This window comes from Saimiri boliviensis, chromosome 3 (assembly GCF_048565385.1).
Source record: "Saimiri boliviensis isolate mSaiBol1 chromosome 3, mSaiBol1.pri, whole genome shotgun sequence".
Lineage (NCBI taxonomy): Eukaryota > Metazoa > Chordata > Mammalia > Primates > Cebidae > Saimiri > Saimiri boliviensis.
In genome coordinates, this window is record NC_133451.1 from 48,590,065 (window position 1) to 48,617,925 (window position 27,861).

At 41.2% G+C, this 27,861-nt stretch overlaps 1 protein-coding gene across 3 annotated transcripts in view; it reads right to left on the bottom strand.

Annotated features, from left to right (window-relative positions):
* Positions 1 to 27,861, bottom strand: part of SCFD2 (sec1 family domain containing 2) — a 435,739-nt gene that overhangs the window by 44,478 nt on the left and 363,400 nt on the right. For all 3 annotated transcript variants that reach the window (XM_074396123.1, XM_003933627.4, XM_074396122.1), the window contains exon 6: positions 624 to 769. In XM_074396123.1, coding sequence (XP_074252224.1) covers positions 624 to 769 — 146 coding nt within the window. The remainder of the gene's footprint in view (positions 1 to 623; positions 770 to 27,861) is intronic.

Below are 27,861 nucleotides of genomic sequence, written 5' to 3' on the forward strand. Positions count from 1 at the left end.
TCCCAGAGAAGAGAAGGGACTTGCAGAAGGCTATAGAATCAGTCTGCCAACAGGCTGGGCATGGTGGCTCACGCCTGTAATCCAAGCACTTTGGGAGGCTGAAGCGGGCGGATTGCCTGAGCTCAGGAGTTCGAGACCAGCCTAGGCAAGACAGTGAAACCCCGTCTCTACTAAAATACAAAAGAAATTAGCTGGGCATGGTGGCAGGTGCCTGTAGTCCCAGGTACTTGGGAGGATGAGGCAGGAGAACTGCTTGAACTGGGGAGGTGGAGGTTGCAGTGAGCCGAGATCGTGCCACTGCATTCCACTCCAGGCTGGGGTGACAGAGCAAGATTCCATCTCAAAAAGATAAAAGAATCAGTCTATGAGAGACCCACAGTTAGAAAGTCATGACTGACTCCCAACTCAGTGCTTACCCCACCATATCCAGCCTGGGGCAAAAATGAATAGAGAGGCTTTCAGATTACATGGAACCCAAAACTGAATTAAAAGAGAACTTGGAGTTCATCTAGAACAAACCTTTCATTTTAGAGAGGTTAAAAGGGAATCTTTTGATGTAGTTACAATCTCTGAGTTCTAGAAATACCGCAGATTAGAGGTTACTTTAAAACGTGTATACTTGCCTGGTGGGTATGATTTCCGGGAACATATACAGACTTGAACTGTTTCATGAGACCCCGAGCTCCAGCAATATCCCGAAGTGAAATAAAGAGTTCATCCGTGGCAATTTTGGATTTATGAAATGTCAGGTTAATTGAAGAGTCACAGTCTGAAAAAATCCAGAGATATTTTCTTGAGTGAGTAAATCTTTAAGTTTGCATCATGACAGCTTGAGCTTGATGTAATGTAGTTGGTTTTTTTGTTTGTTTGTTTTTGTTTTTTAACCCTGTTTTCCCCTGGCTGTTCACCAACTGGGCTGTTGCAATCATCCATGAGCAATGAAGCATATTGAGTATAAATGCCTTTGACGGAAGCGGAACTCAAAATTGCCTGGGATTGCAGCCACTGGCTTCCATCCCTAGACTGCAGACGTTTCACAGAAAGAAAGCTCCCAGGGCCCATAATCCTTGGAATACAGCTTTGGGAAAATACGAGGAGACACAAAGGAAAATATGAGAGACTGTCACGATCAAACTCACTTGCCTGAATCCCATCAACAGTTTGCATAAAGCTGGACAGGAAGAACGAGAAAGAGCACAGTGTTGCTCCAGCGACAGAACTCGCTGCAATGGGCATCTGTCTAATGTGCTAATGAAGCACGTGGCACATTTCAGAAGGTGGCCATTCAAAGCTGATCCAACACAGCGGGACTTAACAAGAAGACTGTTTTCTGAAATCTTCTGTTTCTTTTTCAAACTTACAAGAACTTATTCTCTTGTTTTATTAGAAGCTCATTTAGAAGGGACATGATCACGGATAAGTTAAAAAAGATCGGGAAAGATTAAAAATATGTCTTCTTACATCTCCCAAATATCCCAAATACATCAGCTACATTAACTCATTAATCGTCACATCATCAGTATGAGGCAGGAACTACTGTCTTCTCAATTTTAAGGATAAGGGGATTGAGGTGCAGGTTAAGGAACACCCCTGAAAGCAGATGTGTCAAGGATTGCCAAGGCGCTGCCCATACACATTCCGTCACCCTGGGTGTCCCCTGTAGGAGTGAAGTTTCTGTGTATTCGGACGGCTTTCTACCACAGTACCTGCATGCCAGTCTGTCTGTCTGTCTCTGCCTCTGTCTCTTCCTGTCTAAGGGCTTCCACTGGCTGTAGGAGCACGTTTGGCCTGTGGGTGGGGCAGGCTGGGAGTGATGGAGAGTCAACACCCATAGAAATAATCCCATTTTCTCTTCCCGTGGAGGGGTAATTCTGAGTTGTGGTCTGCACAGCCTTTCTGAGGGGCCCACGAGGGTTGGAACCCCTGCTGCCCATGACATCAACTCATCCATTAATACCCCCATTAGTGGCTTTGCTTCCTCCCCTGTCTCACTTCCCTACCCCCTGACTGCTTTGGGATATCTTTCCAAATGCAGTTTTTGCACCCAAATCCTTGTCTGAAGACACTAGTGATTTCAGCAGAGGTCTGGCTTTATTGTTTTAGTAACAGCTTTATTGAGATATAATTCGTATACTATAGAGTTCCCACTTAAAATATACAATTCAAAGCTCTAATATATTCACCGAGTTTAACAACCATTACCATCACAATTTGAGAACACTGTGTTACCCCAACAAGAAACCCCATACCTGTTAGCAGTCACTCCCAATTTTTCCCCACTCCCAGCCCCTGGCAATCCCTAACATGCATTGTCTTTATGGATTTACCTATTCTGGATGTTTCATACAAATGGAATAATAGAATATGTAGTCTTTTGTGACTGGCTTCTTTCACTTGCCATAATGTTTTCAGGTTCATCCAAATTGTAGCATTAGTACTTTATTTCTTATTGCCTACTGATATTTCATTGTATATAGAATATTCATGTATATGGAATATGGAAATAGCATATTTTATATATCCACTCATCAGTTAACGGACATTTGGGTTGTTTCTGCCTTTTGGTTATCTTGAATAACGCTGCTAGTTTTACATGTACATGTTTTTGTGTGGACATACATTTTCATTTCTCTTGAGTATATACCTAGGAGTACAACAGCTGGTCACATGCTAACTTTGTGTTTAACCTTGTGAGGAAGTGCTAGGCTGTTTTCCAAAATGATTGCACCATTTTGCATTCCCACCAGCAGTGTAAGAGGGTTTTGATTTCTCTGCATTCTAACCAATACTTATTATTAGCTATCTTCTTAATTATAGCTATGCTAGTAGATGTAAAGTGAGGACATACTTGTTGATTTTGATAATAAGAGAAATAGTTTTTAAGGAATACAGGTAGATTCAAATAAGCTTAAACTATAATGGAATGTATCTAGCACACACAGAAGCATCCAAAAGAATCCAGCTGCATGAGACACAGCGAGGTGGCATGTGAAAAGCTGAGCCTGTACTCTCAGTTACTGTGTGACAATGTATGTAATAACTCTTAAAAGACGGGCAAAGCCTCTGATTAGTCTTCATCTCCTAGTTTCCAGAAATGTCTAACCCATTGCCATTAAAAAAAAAATCAGGGCAGGGATGGTGGCTCATGCCCGTAATCCCAATACTTTGGGAGGCCGAGGTGGGTGGATCACTTGAGGTCAGGAGTTCGAGACTAGCCTGGCCAATAAGGTGAAACTCTATCTCTACAAAAAACACAAAAATTAGCTGGGCATGGTGGCAGGCACCTGTAATCCCAGCTACTTAGGAGGCTGAGGCATGAGAATTGCTTGAACCTGGGAGGTGGAGGGTGCAGTGACCTGAGATCATGCCACAGCACTCCAGCCTGGGTGATACAGTGAGACTGCATCTCCAAGATAGATAGATAGATAGATAGATAGATAGATAGATAGATAGATAGATAAATGTGTGGTCAAGCTCAATGAGAGGATATCTCCTCACCTCAGTGGACCCTACACACATGGGATTCATGGACTGCAGTGGGTTGGGGAGAGAGGGGAGAATGCAGGGATTCAGGAAGTTCATGGGAACTTTCTGGAATTATGTGCCAAGCTTTGAGGAAAGGAGAAAATGTGTAGTTTTGTGGGGAGCATGTCCATAATTCTCTGCTGATTCTTAAAGAGTTCACAACCAAGGCAAGTTCAGAGCCACAGGTAGAGCATCGACTGATACCACACTGTGCTCCCTGTTGGCATCCAGCTGAAATACACTAGCTTGTGCTTTAGGCAATCACCAGACAGAAGAAACCCTGGGAGGTTATGGCTTCTCATTCAACATGTGGCTTCTTTCCTTCAAGAATCAAGTATATCTAGGAGCTGTATACTATGTACCACTTTTTCAAATTTAAAAAGGTACTAAAACAAGGAGAAAAAAACACTACTAGTTCTAATATCATGCAGAGTGCTTCAATTTCTCTAAAAGTCAATCCAGCTAATACACTATTTTTTTTTTAAATTTAAAGTAATTCATTTTCTATAGGACAGAAAGATTCATCCAATTTTCCACATGGTCTCTTGCAATTTTTTGGAATGTGAGAAGTATGATATTTATTCATTAGGCTGAGTGGAATAGAATCATCTATTAGCTTATAGAGTCTTTACTTTAAATTCTAGATTATGCATGAAAATTGTGGACTATACATTGACATTAATTAATCACAGGCTGTGTAATTAAAGAAATTTATGTCAACTGTGGAGCAGGTTGTCTGGTATAAGTGTTTACAGGTTACTACTGGTAAATTGAACTCAAATGAACCCAACAGAAAAATAAGACTGTTAAAGAAACTGATGGAAGGAAAATAGAAAATCCTAAATTCACAAATACAGTTAACCTTGCCTGAAAAATAGTCAATTATGTCTATTTTTCAAGCCAATCACATGGGCAACTTCGGTCCAAACCATTAACCCTCTCCAATTTGTCTATCATCCTCAAGGTTCTGTGATGTATATGTTTTAGGGATACTGGGCCAAAGAAGACTCATTTTTATCAATCTTTAAGTATTTTTCATAATCACCTCAATCTTCACTGAAAGAGGAACTTACATTTATTTTCCCGAACCCTATAATGAAAGTTACACACACACACACACACACACACACTTTATGGATAGGTCAGGATAAATGACTTATGCAAGATCACATCACTATATCCCGCAGAGCCAAGGTTCAAATATCCCCCTGATGGCAGACCTGAACTCCTCTATGTATGCTGCCTCCTACAATTCCAAATCTCAGCTGGGAATGCAGTTCATTCCAAATATATGCTGAACTGATAGATAAGATGGAACATGGATACAAAAACTGTTAAAGGGGATGAATTATTTTCTGTGATAATAGTAGTATATAAGCACCAATTTCTCACCTTATACTAGAAACTATTCTAAGAAGTTTATACATATTAGCTCATTTAATCTCCACAGACACCTAATGTGTTAGGTACTATTCTCATTCTCATCTTGTGGATGGAGAAACTGAACCACAGAGAAGTTAAAACACAAACTCATTCAGTCAGTACGTGGTCAAGCTAAGATTCAAACCCTTGCAGTCTAACTTAAAGTTGATCCTATTAAATACTACATTCTCTGTCTTTCATATCTGCTAAGGCCACATATACATATATACATATATGTGGCCCGAGAGAACCAAACAGAAGAGAACTAGGTAGACGGGAGTAAAGAGTAGAGCTTCATTTCAGCCATCCCAGAAGGATCATCAAGCTCTTCTGTTTGCTCTCCATTTTAATTATGTTAGGGCTGAAAATGGACCCACACTGTGGGTCCCTGCGGTATACAGAGCCATGGAAACCACTCCTTTCTGCTGAAATATACATATATGTGGCCTTAGCAGATATGAAATATATCTATCTATATAGATAGATACAGGTATATATAAGATCAACAAAACATTTCATTCACGTTTAAACCAAAGAGATGCTAAAATGGAGGGAGTTGAAAATACCTTTCTTCGTGGTAAGACCGGGGCCTGCCTCTGGGTTATATGCTAACAGTGAGGTTTGTAGCTAGACCTTAGGTCCTTCTCTTTTGGCCACATGAGGTGTGAGGATCCCGGGCCTGGCTGCGCAGACTCCTTTGAATCTCTGCTCTGTAAGGTGCTGTATTCAGTTACTTCCGATAAGCCCCTGACAGGCTGTTCATTAAGCCAGCTTATGAGCTATCGGCCTTTTGTAAGGAAACTTTCAGTGTACAATTCCAGTCAATTCTCATTTAATCCACTTAGTTAAACAGATACTAAACCAGAAGCTGATCGTAGCCTTTAGCCAAGCACGTTCTGTGTACTTCAGTTGCCTACTTCTTGATAGGGGAGGCCCCCAATCCCCTAGGGTACCCCTATGTTCTTCCATAAACAGGGGCTGACTCATGCCCCTGTAATCTTGAGGACCTCCTGGGCAGGAGTCTAGTTATCCCCGAGATCAACAAAATAGGGCTCCTGTTCAGCACCTGCACTTCCTCCACTCCGCCCTCGCCCTTCTCAACTTACTGAAGCCCCTCTCCTTCAGCAGAAAGGAGTGGTTTCCATGGCTCTGTATACCGCAGGGACCCACAGTGTGGGTCCATTTTCAGCCCTAACATAATTAAAATGGAAGAGCAAACAGAAGAGCTTGATGATCCTTCTGGGATGGCTGAAATGAAGCTCTACTCTTTACTCCCGTCTACCTAGTTCTCTTCTGTTTGGTTCTCTCGGGAAACAGTCTTGCAGCTTGCTGGTGCTTGGCGTGCCTTCTCTTAAGAGCCCGGTCTCCATAGGTTTGGTTTCATTACTTTGGTATTTAGGAAAATAAAGCATCTTTCATCAGAAAGGTGCTTTAGTCTGGATTCGAGCTGAAGTAGCACTTATGTGAGGCCTTCGAAACACACACACACACACACACACACGTACACATATGCATTTATGCAAGTCAAGCATAAATCATGCACACGTGTGGCTTGATAGGCTGGAGCAGGAGGGCAGAGCTAGAGTGGGATTTGAAATGTCTCCCTATTTACTGATATCATTTTCTGCACAGTTCTAAAGGCCCCTCAGTCCCCTCACATCTGTTTGGGAAAAGCCAGGGTCAAAAAATATACTTTAACCCTGGCCAAGAGGCCCTTTTCTTGTCCGGGCCAAGGTTGGTCTCATTTTTCTACTGGCCTCAGTTTGAGAACCTCAGGCCCACTTCCTAGTCCACACTCCCGCCGGCCTGCCTGCCTCTCAGCAAGCCTCGACGCAGCAGACCTCCATGGGCTCCTGGGGCAGTTAGAGAAAGGGTTGGCTTGGGGGTGTGACACAGCCAGAGAGCAGAGCACTGGGGGTCACGACCTCCTCCATCCATCCAGCAGTCTGACAACGCCTTTTCTCTCTTTTCAAATGATTGTTTTTAAATGGAGTCTTTTCTCATGGCTTTCAAAACATGTTTGACAAATGAAAATCAAACTAAACAAAATAAAAACCAAAGAAACCTTAGCAAGTGGCATCACATCTGAACTTTTCTAGTGACGCTGACTGTACAAAACCCCTCTGAAGTAGAACAGTCCTGGAAAGTGCATGAGGCAAATAAACCCCAATAGAAACCCTCTTTCCAAATACGCTTGGACTGATGTGTGATCAGAAAAGTCACCGAAAGACGGGGGTCATGGAAAATCAATCTCTCTCTTACAAACATTTCTAAATTAATCTATCCATACCTCCATATGTATAAGTACATGTACATATATGTAACCTTTAAATTAAAATAGAAATGTGTTTTCATTCACTAATCCTTTGATGACAGACCGAGGTATTTTCTGCTGTTAAAGTTCTTTTTAAAAAACCATTATTTACCATGTAGGATTTCTGACATACCATGAAATCCCATTTAACGTGGAACCAGAAGTTAAAGATACCTGTAGCAAAATCTGAGGACAGAATTCTTCTAGATTTTAAATTGTTTTCTTCAGTCTTTTACATTGGTTCACACCTGATTCAAAAGCATTTTTTAAATGAACCATTTCTACTGAGTCTTTCAAAAACATCCAATTTGGCTTTCACTGAAACAGTTTTCTTTTTGAGTTCATACTTCATCAGTATGTGAGAACACTTAATTCAATCTTACAACTTAATAACAAGGTATAACTGGCACACACGGGTTTGAGAACAGACATAGTTGACTCTTGGAAACATACAAGTCAACTGGGAAGAGCAGGTGTGAACAGGTCATGGAGGCAGCTTTAGAACTGTGATGGGTCAGGGTTTTGACATTAGTCCATTTTTATAAAAGGATTGTGAAGTGTGAGTGATTCTGGCGACTGGGTCAGCTGGAAGCTGGTTTAGAATATATGAATTATATATATTATATATTTTTATATAAATATATAAGTACGTATTTCTGAGGTTCCATATTTATACTACTCAGGCAGTTGTATCTAAGTCATCAATTTCATGTTTAATGACCTAATGTGACTTTAAGTTCTAACACAAAAAAATGACAGGCTGGGTGCAGTGGCTCATGCCTGTAATCCCAAAACTTTGGGAGACCGAGGTGGGAGGACCACTTGAGGCCAGGAGTTTAAGATCAGCCTGGGCAACATAGCAAGACTCCACAAAAATTTTTTTAAAAAATTAGCCAATGGGGTGGTGCATACCTGTAGTCTCAGCCACTTGGGAGGCTGAGGTGGGAGGATTGCTTGAGCCCAGGAGTTGGAGGCTATAGTGAGCTATGATCACCACTGTCCTCCAGCCTGGGTGACAGAGTGAGGCTCTGTCTTGAAAAAATTATAATCCAGGTTGTCAGACATCAGGTTTTATAGGGCCGATTTTCCCCTTCATTGTAGAGTCCTTGAGCTATTCCACATAGCTGGGCTCCTTAGCAGGTGTGGAGGTAATGACATAAAGATGTCTGGATGAGTGAGGAAGGCGGACTAACAAAATTAGAGCTATAGATATCGAGGCGAGGTCACAAAAGACCAAAGACAAATAGGCATGCGAAAAGGGGACCCCTTCCTGAAGTCCTCCCGGGAGTCTCCCCTCTGACTCCCAGCCTTTGCTGATCCCATGACCCTCGGTGCACTGAATCCTGCCAGGTGTCCTGGAGTCTCTTAGCCTACAGTTATTGCTCAAATGTCAAAGGAAGACAGGCAAGAGGAGGCGTGAGGACATGTTGCAGTGGAACAGAGACTCTGGACTCTCCTGGCATGCCTAGCATAGTGCTTACCTCACAGAAGACACTCACTACATAGTTTTTAAATAAATGAAAGAAGAAAATAGAGAGGTTATACTGTTGTATTTTTAAGATGATAGCCAATACATATAAAAGATTATATAATCTATGTGGTATAAAATACACAATAAACACCCATGAACCCACCACTGTATCCTGGCACTTTGCTTACCTGCCTCCAGATGAGTCTACCTTCCTCACTCATGCTTCTCTTTAAAACAGAGAAGGAGAATGATGAATAGTTAAATCAGACCAAAAAATGACATAAAGCAACAGCACTGATTTTCTTGAGTGGCTGATAAACTGTTTCTGCATGAAATTTCAAACAAAGAGCTCCCAGATGGTTTTGAGCAATTGCAGCCTACATGGGTAAGTGGATAAACTCCCAAAAAGGCAACTTGAGAAGAGCAACCTCAATTGCCTGATAAATTCTGCTTGTCTATTTAATAAGCACAACTAACTATACATGGTTTAGGTATACACGCATGTGACAAAAACTCTGAAGTTTGTGTTTATCATCCTCCTCTGTTTTAAAGAGAAGAACGGGTGAGGAAGGTGGACTCATCTGGAGGTAGATAAGCCAAGTGCCAGCATAGGGTGGGGGGTTGGTGAGTGTTTATTATATAAGTATGTTTTACACCACATAGATCGCATAATTTTTTATATGTATCAGGTATCATCTTTAAAATGTAACAAAACCAAAACCAGTCGCACCACTTTCTCAAACCTCCAGGAAATTCAGCTTTTTAAAACAGTGGATTAGGGGGGAAATGACAGCTGAAATCTAGTATTATTAGGCAGGTTTGGGATGTGTGATGGACATGGGAAGGCTTGCACACTCAGGAGAGGATGTGACATGATTGCAAGTGGCTGCCCAGAATTCTAGCCCAAGCGCTAAGGCTTTTTGTGAGAAACTGCGTGCTGGGAAGGCTGAAGGAAGGAAAACCATGGGGAAGATGCTTCAGAACTTGCACAGTCTTAAAGGCAGGTTTGCCTGGCAGGGTGCAAAGTTGCCAGAGAGACCCAGAAGTGGCGATCCTGGTGGGGATACAGGCAGCGGGACAAGCAGCCCCTTGATCCTGAACATCTGTGCTGCTCCAGGAAGCACTGCTACAAAGAGAATAAAATACCTAGGAATGCAGCTAACAAGGGATGTGCCAGACCTCTTCAGGGAGAACTGCAAACCATTGCTTAAGGAAATAAGAGAGAAAGCAAACAAATGGAAAAACATTCCATGCTTGTGGATAGAATCAATATGTGAAAACGACCATACTCAAAGTATTATAGATTCACCGCTATTTCCATTAAATGTTATTGACGTTCTTCACAGAATTAGAAAAAAACTACTTTAAAATTCATATGGAAACAAAAAAGAGCCTGTATAGCCAAGACAATCCTAAGCAAAAAGAACAAAGCTGGAGGCATCACACTACTTGACTTCAAACTATACTACAAGGCTACAGTAACTAAAACAGCATGGTACTGGTACAAAAACAGACGCATAGACCAATCGAACAGAACAGAGATCTCAGAAATAAGACCACACATCTACAACCATCTGATCTTTGACAAACCTGACAAAAACAAGCAATGGCGAAAGGATTCCCTGTTTAATAAATGGTGCTGGGAAAACTGGCTAGCCATATGCAGAAAATTGAAATTGAACCGCTTCCTCATATACACCTTGTACAAAAATTGACTCAAGATGGATTAAATACTTAAATGTAAAACCTAAAACTAGGAGAAATCACAGGAGACAATCTAGGCAATGCTATTCAAGACATAGGCATGGGCAAAGATTTAATGACAAAAACATTAAAAGCAATTGCAACAAAAGCAAAAACTGACAAATGGGAAGCGTCAAGGAGGCAGAAAAATAGACAATCCTAGATCATCATGAAAACAATGAAATAACCCCAACTATTTCTAAAAATTTTCTCTAAGCTGCCTATGTGAACGATCTCTCTAAAATGGCTCTCTTCTGGCTGCTATAATTTTTAAAAAGCAGTTTATCTTAAGATTTTATGTGTGAAATAAGGGAAGCGTGGAAGACTATAAAAATCATGATACTGTATCACATAATTAATACAATTTCATATGTTGGTTATTGTGTTTATTAAGTCAATCAAAATACACTGTAGACAAAGAGATCCTGAAGTTCAGCATTCAGAGTCATTGAAATACAATGTTCAAAGTTATTTCTTTAAAAAGGTAGGCATCGGATTTCTGGTCAGGTACCTAATGTTCTATTACTGGCTGCCACCATGAGAAAATCAGATCTCTCTCACAGCGTTTCGACTTTGTGCCCTTTTTCCAGCAATGAAACCTGCTGTCAGTGGGGGAAATGCCCATATACAGCCACTTCCACCAGGCTGCGGTTCACGAATCCTCCCATCCCCAAGGAAGGCGGCACACAGGCTCCTACTGGGAATCACAGCCAAGTTCTCAAGCGGGTATATCTCACTAGGATTGCTTCCTAAAAGGTGGATTGTTTGTATTCCATTGAATTATTCTACTGAATTACAAACTTGCCATTTTCAAGGACTATAAGTCCTTTTTTCAATTATAGTCCATTTTCAAGGACTATAAGTCCCTTGTCAAAGTGTGTTGACATTTCTGATGGTTCTGAAGAGCTCAGAATGGTTTGCTGAACTCTCCGAGCTGACTTGAGAGACGACTTAGATCTGGCTATTCTCAAAAGCTGTTGGACGGTAGAGCCTGGGGAGCTAGGCTGCACCTGATAAAAGAACATGATGACATTATTCCCACTGCTTTCGTCTCCCGAACTAGGAGAAAACAAGGTACACCAAAGAGTTACCACAACATGCCCACTAACGCATAGCTGGAAGATTTCCTGTTAATATTTGCTTACTTCTTGGCATTTTTTTTGTGGGGGTGTGGGGGGTGTGGGGTACTACAAAAGATGAAGCAGCAACAAAGTTAAGAAAACACAGGATGGATGAAAACTTATGGTGAGGGAATTTTGATCTGTTCATTTTTCTTTGAATTGGGAAAAGATGGCCATAATTTGATTTTAGCAGGAAATAGTAATCCCCCAGTGAATAGTTTTGGAATGAATGGGCCAGTCCAGCATCTGAGAGAGAGGTACGTGGAAGCCCAGATGCATCTTCCGGGGATGGTCCTTCTGGGGCCTGCTGGAGGCTGGTCCCTCCCGCCCTCCAGGGAGCATATCTGATGTGCTGCTTTCTGCACAAGTCCCTAACTTTCTTACCCTCCACAATGCCTCTCCCTATATTTCCTCACAAAGATGTGTGGCTGTGCGTGGGGCGGGGGGGGGATTCTACCTGATGCAGCTGCAGCAGAGGCCCTGGGGCTCCCCCAAGAAGACCACCTGGAAGGCTTCCTGGAGGTGCAGGCCAAGACAGAAGCTGTGAAGGATGATATCAAGTACACTATTTCTGCACTTTTCTGAATCTTAGTCCAAGACCAGTCTGGTTGCTGGTTTAAAAAATAGTACCAAAGGCCCTTCGCACATGAGGATTTGCTTACAGAGATAAGGTTATACTTTATTTTAGAAATGCCAACAAAATGAGGGTAGAGTGTGGGCATATATGGTGGCACTCTGGCTGTGATGTGCCCTTGGAAAACGCTTTCCTTACGGAGTTACAAAGAACACTTCACTTGGAGTTTAGCTTGTCTGCTAATTACACGAACCTCTGTCACAGCGGAGTGTCCATTTGCAGAAAAGGATGGAATCAGAAGACCAAATCACGGCATACTTAAAAGCCTTTCAAATTTCTGCCTGCCTTCCCCCGCCTCTTGTTCTCACTGACATTTAGAAGAGTTCTTTAAAAATCTTTTCCTTTTTTCCATTAAGTTTCTTGAGCTCCAGCCTCAATGAGCATGTTACCATAAGATTATGTAAGTAGCAGGGAGATAGTAGTGTCTTTTTTTTTTTTTTTCATATTTTTGGGGAAGGCAAGGTAGTTAATAATATGGGGATTATTTTCTGATCTATTTGAGAAAAAGGCAAGAATAAAAGGGAAGCTTATTGGCCTAAAGTTTCTTTTATCCCTTTTGTTTCTTAGAAGAATAGAAGGGCAATTTGAGTTTATTTTTCCTCCAGTAGCAGACAGATCAAATGAGGCCCCCATCTTCTCCCCTCCCCCAACACACACACAAATCACTCTCTGCCCCAATCTAAGGTTCCACTGCACCTGTTGTTGTAAATCTCCATTGAACCGAGCCAGCATCGCTATGCCTGAAATTCGAGCTCCCACTAAATGAGGCCCCTTATCTATCACTTTTCTCTATTTTCTTTTGGAGGAAGCATGAATTAGCATGTAGGTTAGCCATGCTTGATTCCGAGTTGGGATGCAGTCCAGAGAGGATTGCCAATAGACCATAGCAAGGAGGAGACGGGGAGAAATATTCCCCTTCTTCTCATCCCTTTCTGAGGCTAGGCTGAGCCTTGAAGGCGGGTTCCAGAAACAAATGCGGAAAAATGAGGGAAGCTTACAAGAAGATGTCTGCCTCTTGCAACTCACTTAGGCTCAAAGCACATTCAAGTCGCATTCCAAGCAGGGTTAGGATCTGGAAGAGGCAGGACAGAAAGCAGCAGCTCTCTCTGTTTCCCTGACCCTGAACGCAGGGCTAGACCCCCTGCTGGGGTACACAGGCTGCTGTCTGCAGCCTCTAGGTGCGCCTTACCTGGCCCCCTCCAGTCCAGACTTAGGCTCCCATGGAGACACTCACTCATTCCTTCAGCCTCTGGCAGAGATAACTTAAATGAATTGCATTGTCTTCAGGGCGATTTAAACTCTTAACAAAAATGAGTTATCACAAAGATTTAGGGCTTCTAGGCTTTCACTGGTTTCTGTGCAGGGACAATTGCAAGCTCACAGCTGTTTCCACGGTTACTATGTCCACCGTGTTCATGTAGGATGGGTTTGAGAGAGTGGGGCTTGGGCTCAGAGTGTAGCTCTTTTCCTCTGCAGGATGGGGATGGGGAGGGTTAAAGAACTGGTGGACTATAGGCAGCTCTAAGATCTGAAGGCGGAAAATGCGCGGAACAGCTGACAAGGTCTTAGAATCTCATTTCGCAGAAAGAACGAGGGATCTGAGAGTTAGTTTAGAAGTCAAAACTTGAAAGTAGTTAGAATTTCTTTTGGGTCCTGCTCTGGCTTGAATGTGTATCTCCAGTGTAAGGATGTTGGGAAGTAGGCCTAAGAGGCAACTGGGTCATGGGGAGGAGCCCTCCCAAACAGATTAATGTGTTATCATGGGAGTGGGCTAGTTATCATGGGAATCGGATGTCATAACGGAAGTCTGGAGCTAAGTGCCTCTGCCCTGTGTGCTTGCTTTCTCCTGCAATGGGATGGTTCTTGCCAGATGCTGGTGCCACACCTTTGGAATTTCCAGTCTCCAGAACCGTAAACTTCTATTGTTGTGATATTCTGCTGTAGCAACACAAAATGGACTAAGACCGAAAAAAGTGAAAGAAAAAGTGATTAACCTAGATGGCCCAAGTTGGTAACACTTGAGCTCTCTTTTCCCACACTGGCATACAACCACCTTCTTTACTGCATCAAGCGCTTGCCTCCCTCCCAGTGGAAAAAGAAATGTGCGAATAGCTCAGGACCAGGCTTAACGAACAGCTGTGTGTTGCCCCTCGAGTTGCCACAATGGTTTCATTGTGAGCTCATAAAATGAGACAGGTCTCAGGCCTGCAACCGGTTTGGCACCTCATGTAGGGTCAAGCATCCAGGAGGTGGTCAATAAATGTAACGTGGCTAGATTCAAAACACCTAATTATTCTGGAAAAAAAAACTACAGAAATTGTTGGCGGTGGCTTCAGGGCTGTACATTCCCAGAGGCAGGCTGTGGCTGTCTGGTTTTTTGGTTGTGAAAAGCCTTGGGACTGCATTTAGGCAGGAAAGCTCTAGAAGTACAGCTCCTAGAAATACACCTCCAGGGACTTCTGCAAAGCCTCGCACAGTCAAGGCCAGCATATACTGAGCTCTTACTGTGTTTTCAGCACATCACCTGTATTATCTGATTGCACTTTTCAAAATTTATGTAAAAAAAGACTTGGAGAATTGCACAAGGATATAAGTACCAAGAATGTTCATGGCAATATTGTTTATAATAGTGAAAAGTTGGAATGAAATATTCATTAATAGGAGGATACAAATCAATGTTTGATATATTTATTAATAAAAGAAGATGCCCATGCTAGATTAAGTGACAAACATTGGTTGCTGAAGAGTATGAATAGACATGCAATATAGTATAAACACTATCATAGACACACATATGTACGTATACATGCATTTCTGTATACAAGTACAGAATAATATATTACAAACTGTTGACAGTCATCATGTCCTGACTCCCCTGTGATGTCCTCTGTTCTATGGGACAAAATTATTGTCCCATAGAACTTTCTGCAATAATGAAAACAGTCTATATCTGTGTGGTCCTATACAGTAGCCACTAGCTACATATGGCCACTGGGCACTTGAAATGTGGCCAGTGTGACTGGGGACCTCAATTTTAAATTGTATTTAACTTTATTAACTCTAAATAGCCACATGTGGCTAGTGGCTACTGTACTGCATTGCACAGTAGTAGAATGTAAGCCCAGGGGAAACAAAGATCTTTAATTCCTAATGTATTGGAACTTCCCAAAACTGTGCTTGTGCTTCCTATATGGAAGGAGTTCAATAAATAGTTGCTGAATGAAACAATTGCCTGTTAAGGGTTGTTGTGTCAGGAATTATGGGAGACTTCTATTTTCTACTTTATATGCTTCTGTTCTGATTTTTAAAGAAGCATATAATTTAAGTGTTTAATCAGCAAGAAAAGAAAATTCTATGTGGACGCCAAAGCAATTCCATCTTGAAGGCCAGTCTAGCATGTTGGCTTCCGATCAACACCTGTTCCAGGAAGACCTCTAAGATTTCCAGTTTATCGATTGTTCCTTGTGTAAGAGCACATACTCACTGTAAATCCTGCCCTTAGGTGAAACACCCTTGATATTATAAAACTTCAATTGTTCTACATATACCTTCTGAACCAGCTCTCCCCTATGGTATATAAACCCTGGGTCTGGGGGGTAATGGCATGGGGATTCACCATCTCTTCTCACTGCTGCCCGAGACACAGACATGGCTTCTGTTAAACATTTAAAGTCCCTATTAAATGTTTCTTTCTAAGAAACTGGATATGTCAGCCTCTTCCTTTGGCATCTCAGCTTCCTCAGACTTTGGGGTAGGTTTGCATAGACCCGCCCAATGCAAAACGAATCCCAGTTCTGAGAAGCGACATACATCTATCTCATCCTTTCCTTTTTCATGGCTGTCTAAATGATTGCTCACTTTGGCTGGTGGGGAGGAAGGCTGACCCCTGGGTAGTGATATAATTTATTGCTGGGTACCTGGGATAACTTTCTCTAAATAAACGTTACTGGGTACCACAGCTCCACCAGCTTAAACTCATCTTCCTGTCCTTGATGCCTGGAAAAAAACCATAGCCTCCATTTCATTTTTTATCAGTCAATGCAGTCTTCAGAATTTCCATATTTCTGAACAACATTAACAGCAGTGAGGGAAAAAACCTGATCTATTGTCTCTGCCACTGAAATATGGGGTCAGGTACATTTCTTTTTGTAATTTACGAGGTCAGCCACAGTACTGATTTATAGCCTTTCTAAATCAATGACTGTCTTAGTAATAAGACTCTAAAATACCTCTTCTCTTGTCTTGAGCACCCATCAAGTCTGTCTGCTAACTCAGTTCTCTCCTCAAGCCTTGGCGAATACCAGTTAGACTTCCAGTGTCAGGCTGGCCCCTCCAGCTCTGCTTTACTCATTCTTCCCCTTCAAAGCCTGATTCTAGATGCCAACTCCAGGGCAATCCTCTCCACTCCTCTGCCTTCTTCGGCTCACAGACATTGTATCTGCTAGATCCATGTTTCCCAAACTCCAATCATTCATTTATCACTTTCACTTCTGCAACTTCTGTGTACTGTCTACTCCATTATTGACTCAGTCTTCTTTTGTAAGTTGACTTTAAACAAACTCATCATTGTATTTATTAATTGTAAGCCAATCTTCCTTTCAATCAATATTTATTGAGTGCTGACTACCGCTAGGCACTGAAGGCATAGCGTCTGTGCTCCTGGAGCCTACACTTCAGTGGTGGGAAATAGACATATACAAGTAAATCAATTATGTGATATTAGAGGTAAGTGCTTAGAAGAAAAATGGAGGTAGGGGATATTTTAGATATGGCCAAAAAGGGCCTCTTGGAGGAGTTTGCATTTTAGCAGAGACTTTTTGAAGTGAGTAGGCAAACACTACAGATACCTGGGGAAAAGCTTTCTGGACAGAAGGGCAGCAAATGCAAAGGCCCTCAGGCAGGAATGTGCTTAGGAGGTTCTAGAAGAACAAGGAGGCCAAGTGGCTGGCTGAGGGGTAAGGAATGCAGAACAGGTGAGAGAGGCAGGGAGGGCCACATCACGCAGGGCCAGGTACCGAGTCACAGACGAAGGAACAAGAGAGACGAGTGCATGCACGTGGATGAAGACGGGAAAGGAAGACACATTCACAAGCCTGAACACCTTCTTATGCTGATGAGTGGACTTCCGTGGGGGCACCAGGAGGGAAGCAGGCATCTGCAAGGGACTGCTGCAGACAGCACGCAAGCGCTCGTCCTCACATGCCCACTTTCAGTGTCTCCTCCATCCCTTCCCAAAGGGAAGAGCACAGTGAAATTCAGTGGGACAGAAAGCCACATTCTGAAAAGCAATAACCATCCAAATTGCTATAGGAGGAAGCTAGCATGTTAGCATGGCTTCGTAGTCACCCGCCTCTGCTGTGAGAGGCTCAATACTGTAATGCCAGAGTCACCAACTGAGGGTGTGTAAAGGAGGGAGGAGAGTGCCAATCTCAGAAGCTCGGCATTGGCACCTCTGCCAAATTTGATTGAATGTGAGCTGGCAGGTGAAGGGAAGAATGAAAATCCTCGGCCAGTGAGGTTAGGTACTGGCTCATTCTGGATGCTGAAAATTTAAGGTTGGTCAAGGTAGCTTTAAGAAAAGGAAATTTTCTTATTATTCCAATAAAGGAATCAAGAATTAAGCTGACGTTTAAATTTCACGAAGGTAGTGCCCATACATTGATTCACTCAACAAATATTTACTAAGTGCCTGCCATGTGACACTGTCCCAAACACAGGCTAGAACAGCAAACAAAACATAAAAATGTCTGCCTGCATCAAACTTCCTTGGCATTTCTCCACTGTGCCTAAAAATGATGAAAATAGTTCATATTTACTGAGCACTTACTATGTACGAAGTACTGTTCTAAGTACTTCGTACGTATGAATTCATTTACTCCTCAGAGCTGTTCTATGAAGCAGGTACTAGCATCATCCCCATTTCACAGATGAGAAAAATAAGGCAGACAGGTTGAGTAACTTGCCTATGATCATGCGGCCAGTCAATGGCAGAACCATTCATTGAACCTAGGCAATCTGAACCCAGAGCCCAGACTCCTAAATGTTATGTTTTTACTATTGCAGGAAATCAATAAACACTCAAATGACGATGATAAGAAGTATAGCAGAAACACAGTAAAATACTTCAAATTTAAATGGCTAGGAGAGAGATCAGTTCACATTATGACAAACCTATACGTTACTTAGAAAGAAACTGCACTTTTATGACCTGCAAATACATAGCGATACTAGGGCTAATCTGTAATATACTAACAAGCAGAGGTCTCTGCTGCTTGTTGTGATCAACACTTAAACTCAGATTGCCTCACAGTCAATAACTAACACTTAATGTCCTTAAAATAATTTTTCACTCTCTCAAGCAGGCTAAGCAGTTGCCATAACAATTTTATTGATTTTACTCTTTTGTTTAACAATCCTTACTCTCAGTCTAGATCCAAGTAACCTAAATGAATAAGGTTTCATTGTGCTTCAAAATCAACTCATCTTAAATATTGCTGGGCGTGTCTTCGGTGTTCAACAATATCCCAGTTCTCCTCTTCCTGGTGTGTGGTAGGATTTTACCCACCCTGATGTTGAGGGCACTTCTTTATTTGGCTGTTTACATGTGCCGTTCTGAGCTGAAGCCTTTAAAAGCCAGTGTCCAGTTTACCACTTTCCCTTTTAACCTGCCTCAGTGATCATGGCAGCCAGGAGACCTCTGGCTGTCCAGCAGAACCCCCATAGACCTGAGGTGGACCCATAGTACAGCAAAGAAACCAGCCATTGTTTAAACTACTGAGATTCTGGGGTTGCTATTAGCACAACCTAATTGATACAAATACCAACCCTCCACATTCTATGTGAAAAAGGAAATGAATAAAGAATCCATATAGTCGATTAGAAAGAAAATAGAAACAAACACTAATTGGCCATTATTATAATTTAGATATTTACATGTTACACACCTAATCTTCTTGGTATTGGTAATACTGAGAAGTAGGTATTATTTTCATTTTATTTCTATGGAAACTGATGTTCAGAATTGCTAGTAAGTGACAGAGATGAGTTTCCAACCCAGGTCCATCTGAATCTTGTGATTATGCTACGTTGTCTACAAAAAGCATATGCAACCAGATTACTCTAAGGGCCAAACATAGGAACACTAGGAGGGAAAGGCATTCAGTCACTGAGTCAGTCTCCAAAAAGGATAGAATGTTTACTATGTGTCAGGCATTGTGCTAGGAGTCTCAGAGCAAACAAGACAGTTCTGTTGATGAGCTGACAATCCAGTGTGGGCAACAGACAAGTAAAGTGGCAATTTCATTATGGTGTGATGAGAGCTATTTGACTAGGGTAAGGATGGTGTTGGACTTAAGAGTCCACTCAAAGGAATGGAAGGGAGAAAAAAAAAACAGAAAAAAAAAGCAGAGGAAGGAAAGCTAGAAAAGTAAATGAGGAATAACGGCCAAATAAGGAAGTGCCATCAACGTCATCATCTCTTCCTGTCCAGATTTGCACACATTTGGTAAGAATATGCCATATGTTTCACCCTGGCACATATAACTATGGTGGCATGCTGCCACTGGCTGACAACATCAAAGTCACCTGTGAAAAGCAAGAGAGGCATCTCTGCTCTGCTGTTAACAGCAATCCCCAGCCCAACTGGCTTAGGAATTCAAACCCTTGAACTCCTCCCTGCCTGGGAGCCTACATTCCCACTAGGGTGGCTGGCACCCCAACTCAGGAGGATGGAAGGGCAATTTGCTCATTAGTCTTTCCTGCTGGGCTATGACACTTAGTCACGTTTATCAGAACTTTGTGGTGCCTGACCAGCAAGCCACTCAATAAATGTTGATTGGTCACTGACAGAATGAACAGCCAGGGGTAGAAAGGTGCCTAAGAAACCTCAGGTGCTGTAAAGCATCAAGAGGTCTGAGCCCCTTTGTAATCCAACCAAGGACCCCAGAGTGGCTGGGGCTTGTTCCGACTACACTCAGCATGTGTTAATAGATCTGCATTCTTAGTGTCACAGGGGATTCCTCCCACTCAGAAATTAAGAAATAAATGGCTCTCCTGAGAGGAAATGTCAGAGTAGGGGCTGCTAGGCCACAGTGTAGGACCATGGGATCTAGAGAGAGAAATAAGTCCCACATTCGAAATGAAAGGCACAGTCCGTAATTTGGGACTGTGTAATTTGTCCGTAAGCCGGGCAGTTTGACAACCTATAGAAGGGTTTATGCATCAGGTAGGTTAGATGATGACCTGGGAAGACTCTTGTAATCTAAGGATTCCAATTGCAGCTGGAAAGAGGAGGGTAGCTGAAATGACAGGAAACATGAAATACTGCTCCTCTGAGTTCAGATTTCAGAAGGCCACCCACATGTCTCTGCTAAACTGATTGTTCTGAGGGCTAAGCCAGAAAACAAACTGTTTTGTGGTAATGGGCAAAGGGACTTCTTGTAGGACTAAGCACTTACAGGAGAATGCACAGGCCGATAGAAAGTGGGAAAGGGATGAGCATTTTAAGGTCGAAAGAGTAGACACTCCCCTGTTGGGTAGGAGTGGGCATGTTCTTTTGGGGAGGGCTTGTTAAGACCCTCGAGCATGCCCTTTCCGCTGTTGGAAATGCCCTCTGATCCTGTGCCTGGGAAACTCTCCTTCTGTCTGATATACCAGCTCAGATGTCCCCTTTCCCTTGACATCTCCCTTGATTCCTCAGGTCCTGGATAGCTGCAGCCCAGGTGCTAGGACCCTCTATCCAAGCCATAAAAAATCATGCTAAATCCTGGCTTTTTTTTTTTTTTCCTGCAGAAGAGAGTGTAGCTTCATACCCCTTTTCAACACAGTTTCAGAAAGATATTTTCAGCTGACTAAATTAACTAAGCACATATTAACTGAATACCTACTATGTGGCAGGTACGTTTCTAGGGGATGTAACTATGAACAAGATAACATACATACCTGTTTCATGGCTCTTACATTCTACTGGAGGAGACAGATAATGAACAAATAGATATGTAAGTAAATGTTAAAATGTAATAAGTACTAAAAATATGAACAAAGCAGTGCATGGCAGAGAGGGTGGATAGCTTTTCTGACATTGATTTCTGCTTCTTTTTGTGGGCCTTTCTATATAACAGAGGCTGGAAAATTAAACACTCAACTTTCCCAGGAGCTTAGATGCTCCCTTGGTTGTCTTAAAAAGATCCCAGAAATACAATGTTGAATCATCACCCCACTGTGTTGAACCTAACTGTCTTCATCCTGGGACAGGGAGTATTGGGAAGGCAGACACTCACTCCGGTTCACTTATCTGGCACATAGAAAGCACATGCCCAATGCTTGTCAAATGAATGGTTCCATCTGAAACAGCCTGCCTAGCTTAAACAGAGGGCCTTCCCTGACAGGGATGGTGGAAATTTACAAAGTTAGGATGTGGGCACAAGTTACCAATGCACAGTGCCTGCTAAGAGGCCATGTTAATACTACAGGTTGAGTATCCCTTATCCAAAATGCTTGGGACCAGAAGTGCTTCAGATTGAAGATGTTTTGATTTGGGTTTTGGAATTTTGCATGGTACTTACTGGTTGAGCATCCTTAATCTGAAAATCTGAAATCTGAAATGTCCCAGTGAGCATTTCCTTTGAGTATCATGCCAGAGCTCAAAATGGTTCCAATTTTGGAGCATATCGCATTTAGGTTTGGGAGGTTCTACCTGCGTATACTAATTAAAGAGAAGCTACTGCAGGTTCTTTTGGTACGGCCAAGAGTTAGATTAAAATGGTATATGAGAGGAAAGATGTATCTAGAGTCTATGTGTGATAGGATTGGAGTGTACACAAAGTAGAGGAAAACTGCTAATATCTTGACTCTAGATGTTAGAAAGTCGGATGCCAAAGAAAAAGAAAAGGAGCGGGCAGAAGCTACAGAATATTTGGCAAAAGCTTAGCTTCTTAGTTTTTAGCCAAGGGGGAGAGCGGGTTGTGGGACGTAATGGGGAAGTTGGAAAGTGTGTGCTAGTTTGAAAGAAGTTGAGAGCTCCGATTCCAGCGCCAATGTTATGCTAGAGGAACTGGGAGCTGATCTGGAGACATGTGACTGTCTTAGCTGGAAGTGCTGACTTAGAAGAGGTGGAATCATGTGGCTGTTAGGAGCAAGGGCTCCAGAACCAGGGAGACTGTTATGAGTCCTGTTCTGCCATTCATTCGCTGTGGGGGCCTGAGCAAGTTACCTAACTTCTCTGGGCTTCATCCATTCAATACGGGTGATGAAAGTACCTCCTTCATATGGTTGTTGGGGGAAATAAACGAGTTATTATACGGAAAGGCCTTGAAACTGTGCCCGACACTGGGAGAAAGGCAAAGCTACCTTTAGGTAGCACGCTCGATGAACAACATCTCAGAAGTATAGAAAGGAGAGGGCCTAAGGCCCACGGAGAAAGTATTTCACTTGAGTTAATATAACTCAAAACAAGTGGGCTAGTGGCTTGGCCTTGGAAATACTCTGAGCATTTTAATATGAGAATATTCCTCATCAAAATGGGATTTGCCTATATGGGAACGTTTATAGATAGCTAAGGATATGACCTATATAAATCTGCCATGGAAAGTAAATAGCAAAAAAAAAAAAAAAAAAATCATTAAGCAGAAGTGAATTTGGTACTATCTGAATTAGATATTTTATCTTGATACTACTAAATAAAATCTTCTAAAATGGTAAAAAAATAATTTAAGCAAAACAAAGGTATGGGAGTAGCCCCACGATTCAAGATGGTATGCCTGACACAGGAAGGCCGCTGCACCCCCAGCTTCTCTGGCACTAGTGTCAAGAGTATGCCTTATGGAATGTGCTGAATTCCAAACACCACATATTAAAGAAACTCTGTCAGTAACTCATGTCTTTGAAGATAGGCATTAGGCTTATGCTAGGTATGTGTTTTAGTTTGTTTTGTGCTGCTATAACAGAATATCTCTGACTGGGTAATTGATAAAGAACATAAATTGACTTCCCCACAGTGCTGGATGTGGGAAAGTCCATGTCAAAGTGCCAGGTGAGGGCCTTCATGCTGCATCTTCACATGGCGGAACCAGCAGCAGCTTCTCTTCAATTGATACACAGTATTAATCTGGCCTTCAGCACTCACCATGTAATGAGTAGCCTGTGCTCATATCCCAACTTCGTGAATTTCCCTTATCCCTAACAGGAAGGGCAAGAGAAAACCAACTCCCTCCATAAAGCCCCTTTATGAGAGCACTTAATCCTCATTCACAGGGGAGGAATTTTGCTGGTCTAATCACATTTTAAAGACCCCACCTCTGAATACTATCTTATTGGCAACACTTGATTGTTGGAGGGAACACACTCAAACCAAACCCTAGCATATTGGGCTGATGTGAGGAGAGACTGTGAGCTCACCATGCAATGGCTCTGCATGACCCATCTCGGCTTCCTTGTTCTACTTCCTGCCCTCCAATGTGCCTAAAATAGAACTATGTGGGAGGGCTGAATTCAGACACATGGTATACCTTTATTTTTAGCTCATTGGGCACATTGTATTTACCAAACGGTTACATGAAATGAAAGCTTAACTATAAGAGCTCCAGGATGTCAAAATATGAAAAGTGCAAACAATTATTTAGCAGATAAAGCCTTAGAAACTGACAAGGATAATAAGCACTAAAAATATTCTCAATGGGCTTTATTGAATGACAGATAACACTTGTAATTTTAAACACATTCTGTCTCTTTTAGTTTTTCTGGATTAAGATATCATAAGACTTCTCAATATTTTATGTCAATGTGGACTAAGACTGAGAATTCTCTTATTTCTTTATTCATACAAATTATGCATTACTACTTATCTCATTTGAGAAAAGATTTCCATACTGCAACAATGTTATTGAGTTCTATACCAAAAGGTCTGTGGTTGTGGCAGAAGACATTGAAGTTATATTGCTTTTATAACAACCATGTCTTAGAAATGTTACGTTCCTTCTTATGCCCAAATATCTGGTGCTTAAGAGAAGAACAGCGACAAGTAGGATTAAGCACTAAAGGAAGAGACCATAAGACAAAAAAGGATAATGAGGGACTGTATTATTCAGTTCTTTAGAGCCAGTGCCAGAGAACTGTGCAACATGTAAAGAGACTGATGTCAAGATTTTTATTTAAAAGACTGAATTACCTATGTCTGTTGTTCTAACAACAAACTTATCATCTAAATTTTGCTCTCAAGGACAAAACTGGCTGGTCTCTCTTCTTACATGTTTACTTCATAGATCAGCTATTTCAACTTTCTAACTTAGTTTTAAATATATTTCAGGAAAGTGCCTGGGCACTGTTGCCTGATGCTTGATCAGAAACATCCCTCTGAGCAGGGCTATAGGTAGGTGAAGTGACCTCCAGGTCAACTGGTGGAAGTAGAATGTAGCCTCCTGATGTCCCCCCCGTCATTCAATGTCTTTGAGCTACTCAGAGATAATCAAACCTTCTTGTGTCCACCTAGCTGCAGATACTTCTTGACCAACTCCTGTATCAATAAGTAATGACTAAATTAGTAATATGGAGTATTATGTGGCCACTAAAAAGCTCTATAGAGTTATCAGAAAATAACTAAGACATATTCAGTGAAAGAAACAAGCAGTGAAACAATATGCAGAATATGATGTTACATATGCTTTGAAAAGCACCGTATACGTCTAAGCATTTCCTTGCAGATAAATTTATATGTGAATACTAACAAAAGATTGTAGAAGACTACATCAAAACTGAAGAAAGGGGTTCCATATGGAAAGGGGCAAAATTAGAAAAAGAGACCTCAAAGGGACTTGTGCTTTTATCTCTATTGCTTGACTTTCATTCGAGACCACATTTATACGCTATAAGCATTATGAATCTCACTTAATTATACATTTAAATTATTTTTCTTTAGAGGACTAAAGGCATAGCTCAGAAAGTCTGGTTGGGATGCATTGTTTTCATTGCCCCAGCCCACACTTACGATCTTCTCTCCCTAAATCCTCTCCCCCTCAACACATATATTTTAACCGAGTCTGGTAAAATAATTCCATATACTTGTCATGGCAATGAGTATGAGGATGTGAACACTGACCCTTTCATAGATGTTTCTTTTTGCATCAGTATGTAGTGTTCATCCGTGGGACAATGAGTTGTACTTCTGCTAATGACAAGGGCAAGACTCAAATTCAAAAATACCACCACTACCAATAAACCAAACCAAAGGGAAAGCCTTCCTTATCAAGAGAAAGCTCCAGCTCCCACTGGGACACTGTCTTCTCAGAGGCTTCAGTTACCAGATATTCCTGGTTATACTTTCCAAGCCATGTAAAATAACATAAGTTTCAAATGGAATGATTGTTTTACTGACTCTACATTTAATTCTCTTTTTCTTTTTCTCCAACCTTTCAGTTATAGAAAGACTCATGAGAATGTTAACATTCTTTTCTCTTTTTTTCAAGAGGGAAGAATGAGTCTGGAATTTATACATCAAACATTTTCGGGGATTATATTCTTCTCTTTTTCCTAAATTAACTGATTTTAAAAAGCAAATGCTCCATCCTTTGAAAATAATCTTCTAACTCTTTCAGTTTTAGGAGAAAATAAAAGCAGGCGAATTTGGATTAAATAACTATCATGGAAAAATGAAATAGGTTATTTGTAAAAAATTGAGAGAATAAGACGCTTGCTTCAAAAGCACGGAACATTATCACAGGTGGCTAATGAATCTCTTGGCAGAGTACCAGGGACCTGCATTTTTAATACCATAGTTAGTTCTGATGGTTTGCCAGCTATGTTTTCCTTCTTGGTATAAAATGCATTTTCTAAAGCTGTAATTATCAGCCATGAACATCACAGGTGTATCTCAGAAGGCCAGAAAGATCCTCAAGATCTCATAGGAAAAGATTCTAAAACTTTCCATTTTAAAAATAAGTATATTCCATTGACTACTTTCAGAAGCATGGGAAATGGCATGTTTAAAAATTACCAAAGTATTCTAACTCTAGAAAGGTTAGGAATATTTGCCCTTTACTTCTAAAAAAAAAAAAAAAAAAAAAAAAGTTTGATGAAAATACCACAAATCCAGTGTTCCTTCTTAAACAAAGAGAAAGGAGTATCATGGTTCTCATGAATCTTTCTATAACTGGAAATATAAATGACTTACCATCATAACAACTATGACTAAGGTCATGAACAATCACTATGTTTTTATCTCCTTAACCAAAAATATTAATTATATTTCCGTAGTTTACCATAATATAGCTACTTATTTTAATTTCTAGAAAATCTTAAGAGTTAAATAGGCTCTTGTCTTTTAAAAATCATCATTTATCAGGATTGAAACCTTCTAGAACAAAGGATTAGGGTTATTACTATTCAGAACTCAGGGACTGCTTTTCTTTGAGTCTTTGGTATTTATGGCTGGAAAGCTGGGAGGATCAGGAACGTAGACATCAGAAGAAAAGGGTAATAATCTTTGGAATGAAATTGGCTGGGCATGTCAACCTCAGCAGGCTTGAAGGCACTGTCCTATTCTATTTTTGCATCTCTACCCTGCTGACAGTTTCCAGCCCATGCAGGCAACTCACTGTACCCTGGTATATGGGAGTGCTCTCATTCAGGCCATCTCGAGGACTCAGCTGTCAGTGCTGAGTTGGCTCCCGCACTGTTCTTACAGGCTTTCTTCTCCCTAATTACATATATTTGATCACTCAGCTAGAAAAAAGTCTTGGCAAATTGCACTGCAATACTCATTTCTCCCCTCAGCTCATCATGAAGAAAAATATCTGTTGTAATGAACTCAAAGTTCAGTGAAGGATGGCCATTCGGAAAGAGCTTTCCATTCATAGGGAAACTGACAGACAGAAGCCAGAAATCATTTCATCATTTAGAGGAAGCTCCAGCCTTCATAGGCTTATGGCAGGTGAAACTCAGGTTCTATCAGGGATTAGTACTATAAAAATACCAATTCTCTACAAATTAATCTAGTAATTCAATTTCAATGAAAATTGCAAGTGAAGTATGCATGTATAATTTTAAAAACTGATTTTAAGATACCTGTGAGAGCACACGGTTAAGAATAACCATGAAAAATTTGAAGAAGAACAGAGTCGTTATACATATATAGTAATTAAGACAGGGTGGTATTGGCACAGGGATAGACAAATTAGATGAATAAAACAAAGCCGAGGGCCTATGAACAGTTTCACGCACATATGGAAACTTGATATACTACCAAGATGGCACTGAAATTCCGTAGGGGCAAGGATGAACTACTTAGCAAATGGTGTTTGCAAAAAAACCAATATGAAATTTCATCCCTAGATTACAAATTATATGGAAAAGAAAATCCAGGTATATTAAAGACAGAAATGTGAAAAGGCCAAAACTTTAACATTTAAAAAATGGAAAGATACCAGAACAAACTGAAAGATAAGCCTTAAGCTAGTATAAGGTATTTGTAACATAAAACCAACAATGGATTACATAAGCAAACAAAGAAATCAATAAGAAAATCAATTGGAAAAATACAAACAACGAAGTAGAAAAATAGACCAAAAAAAAAAAAAAAAAAAAAAAAAAGCAGGCAGGCAAATCCTAGAAGAAATCGTGTGAATCACATACACACAAAAAC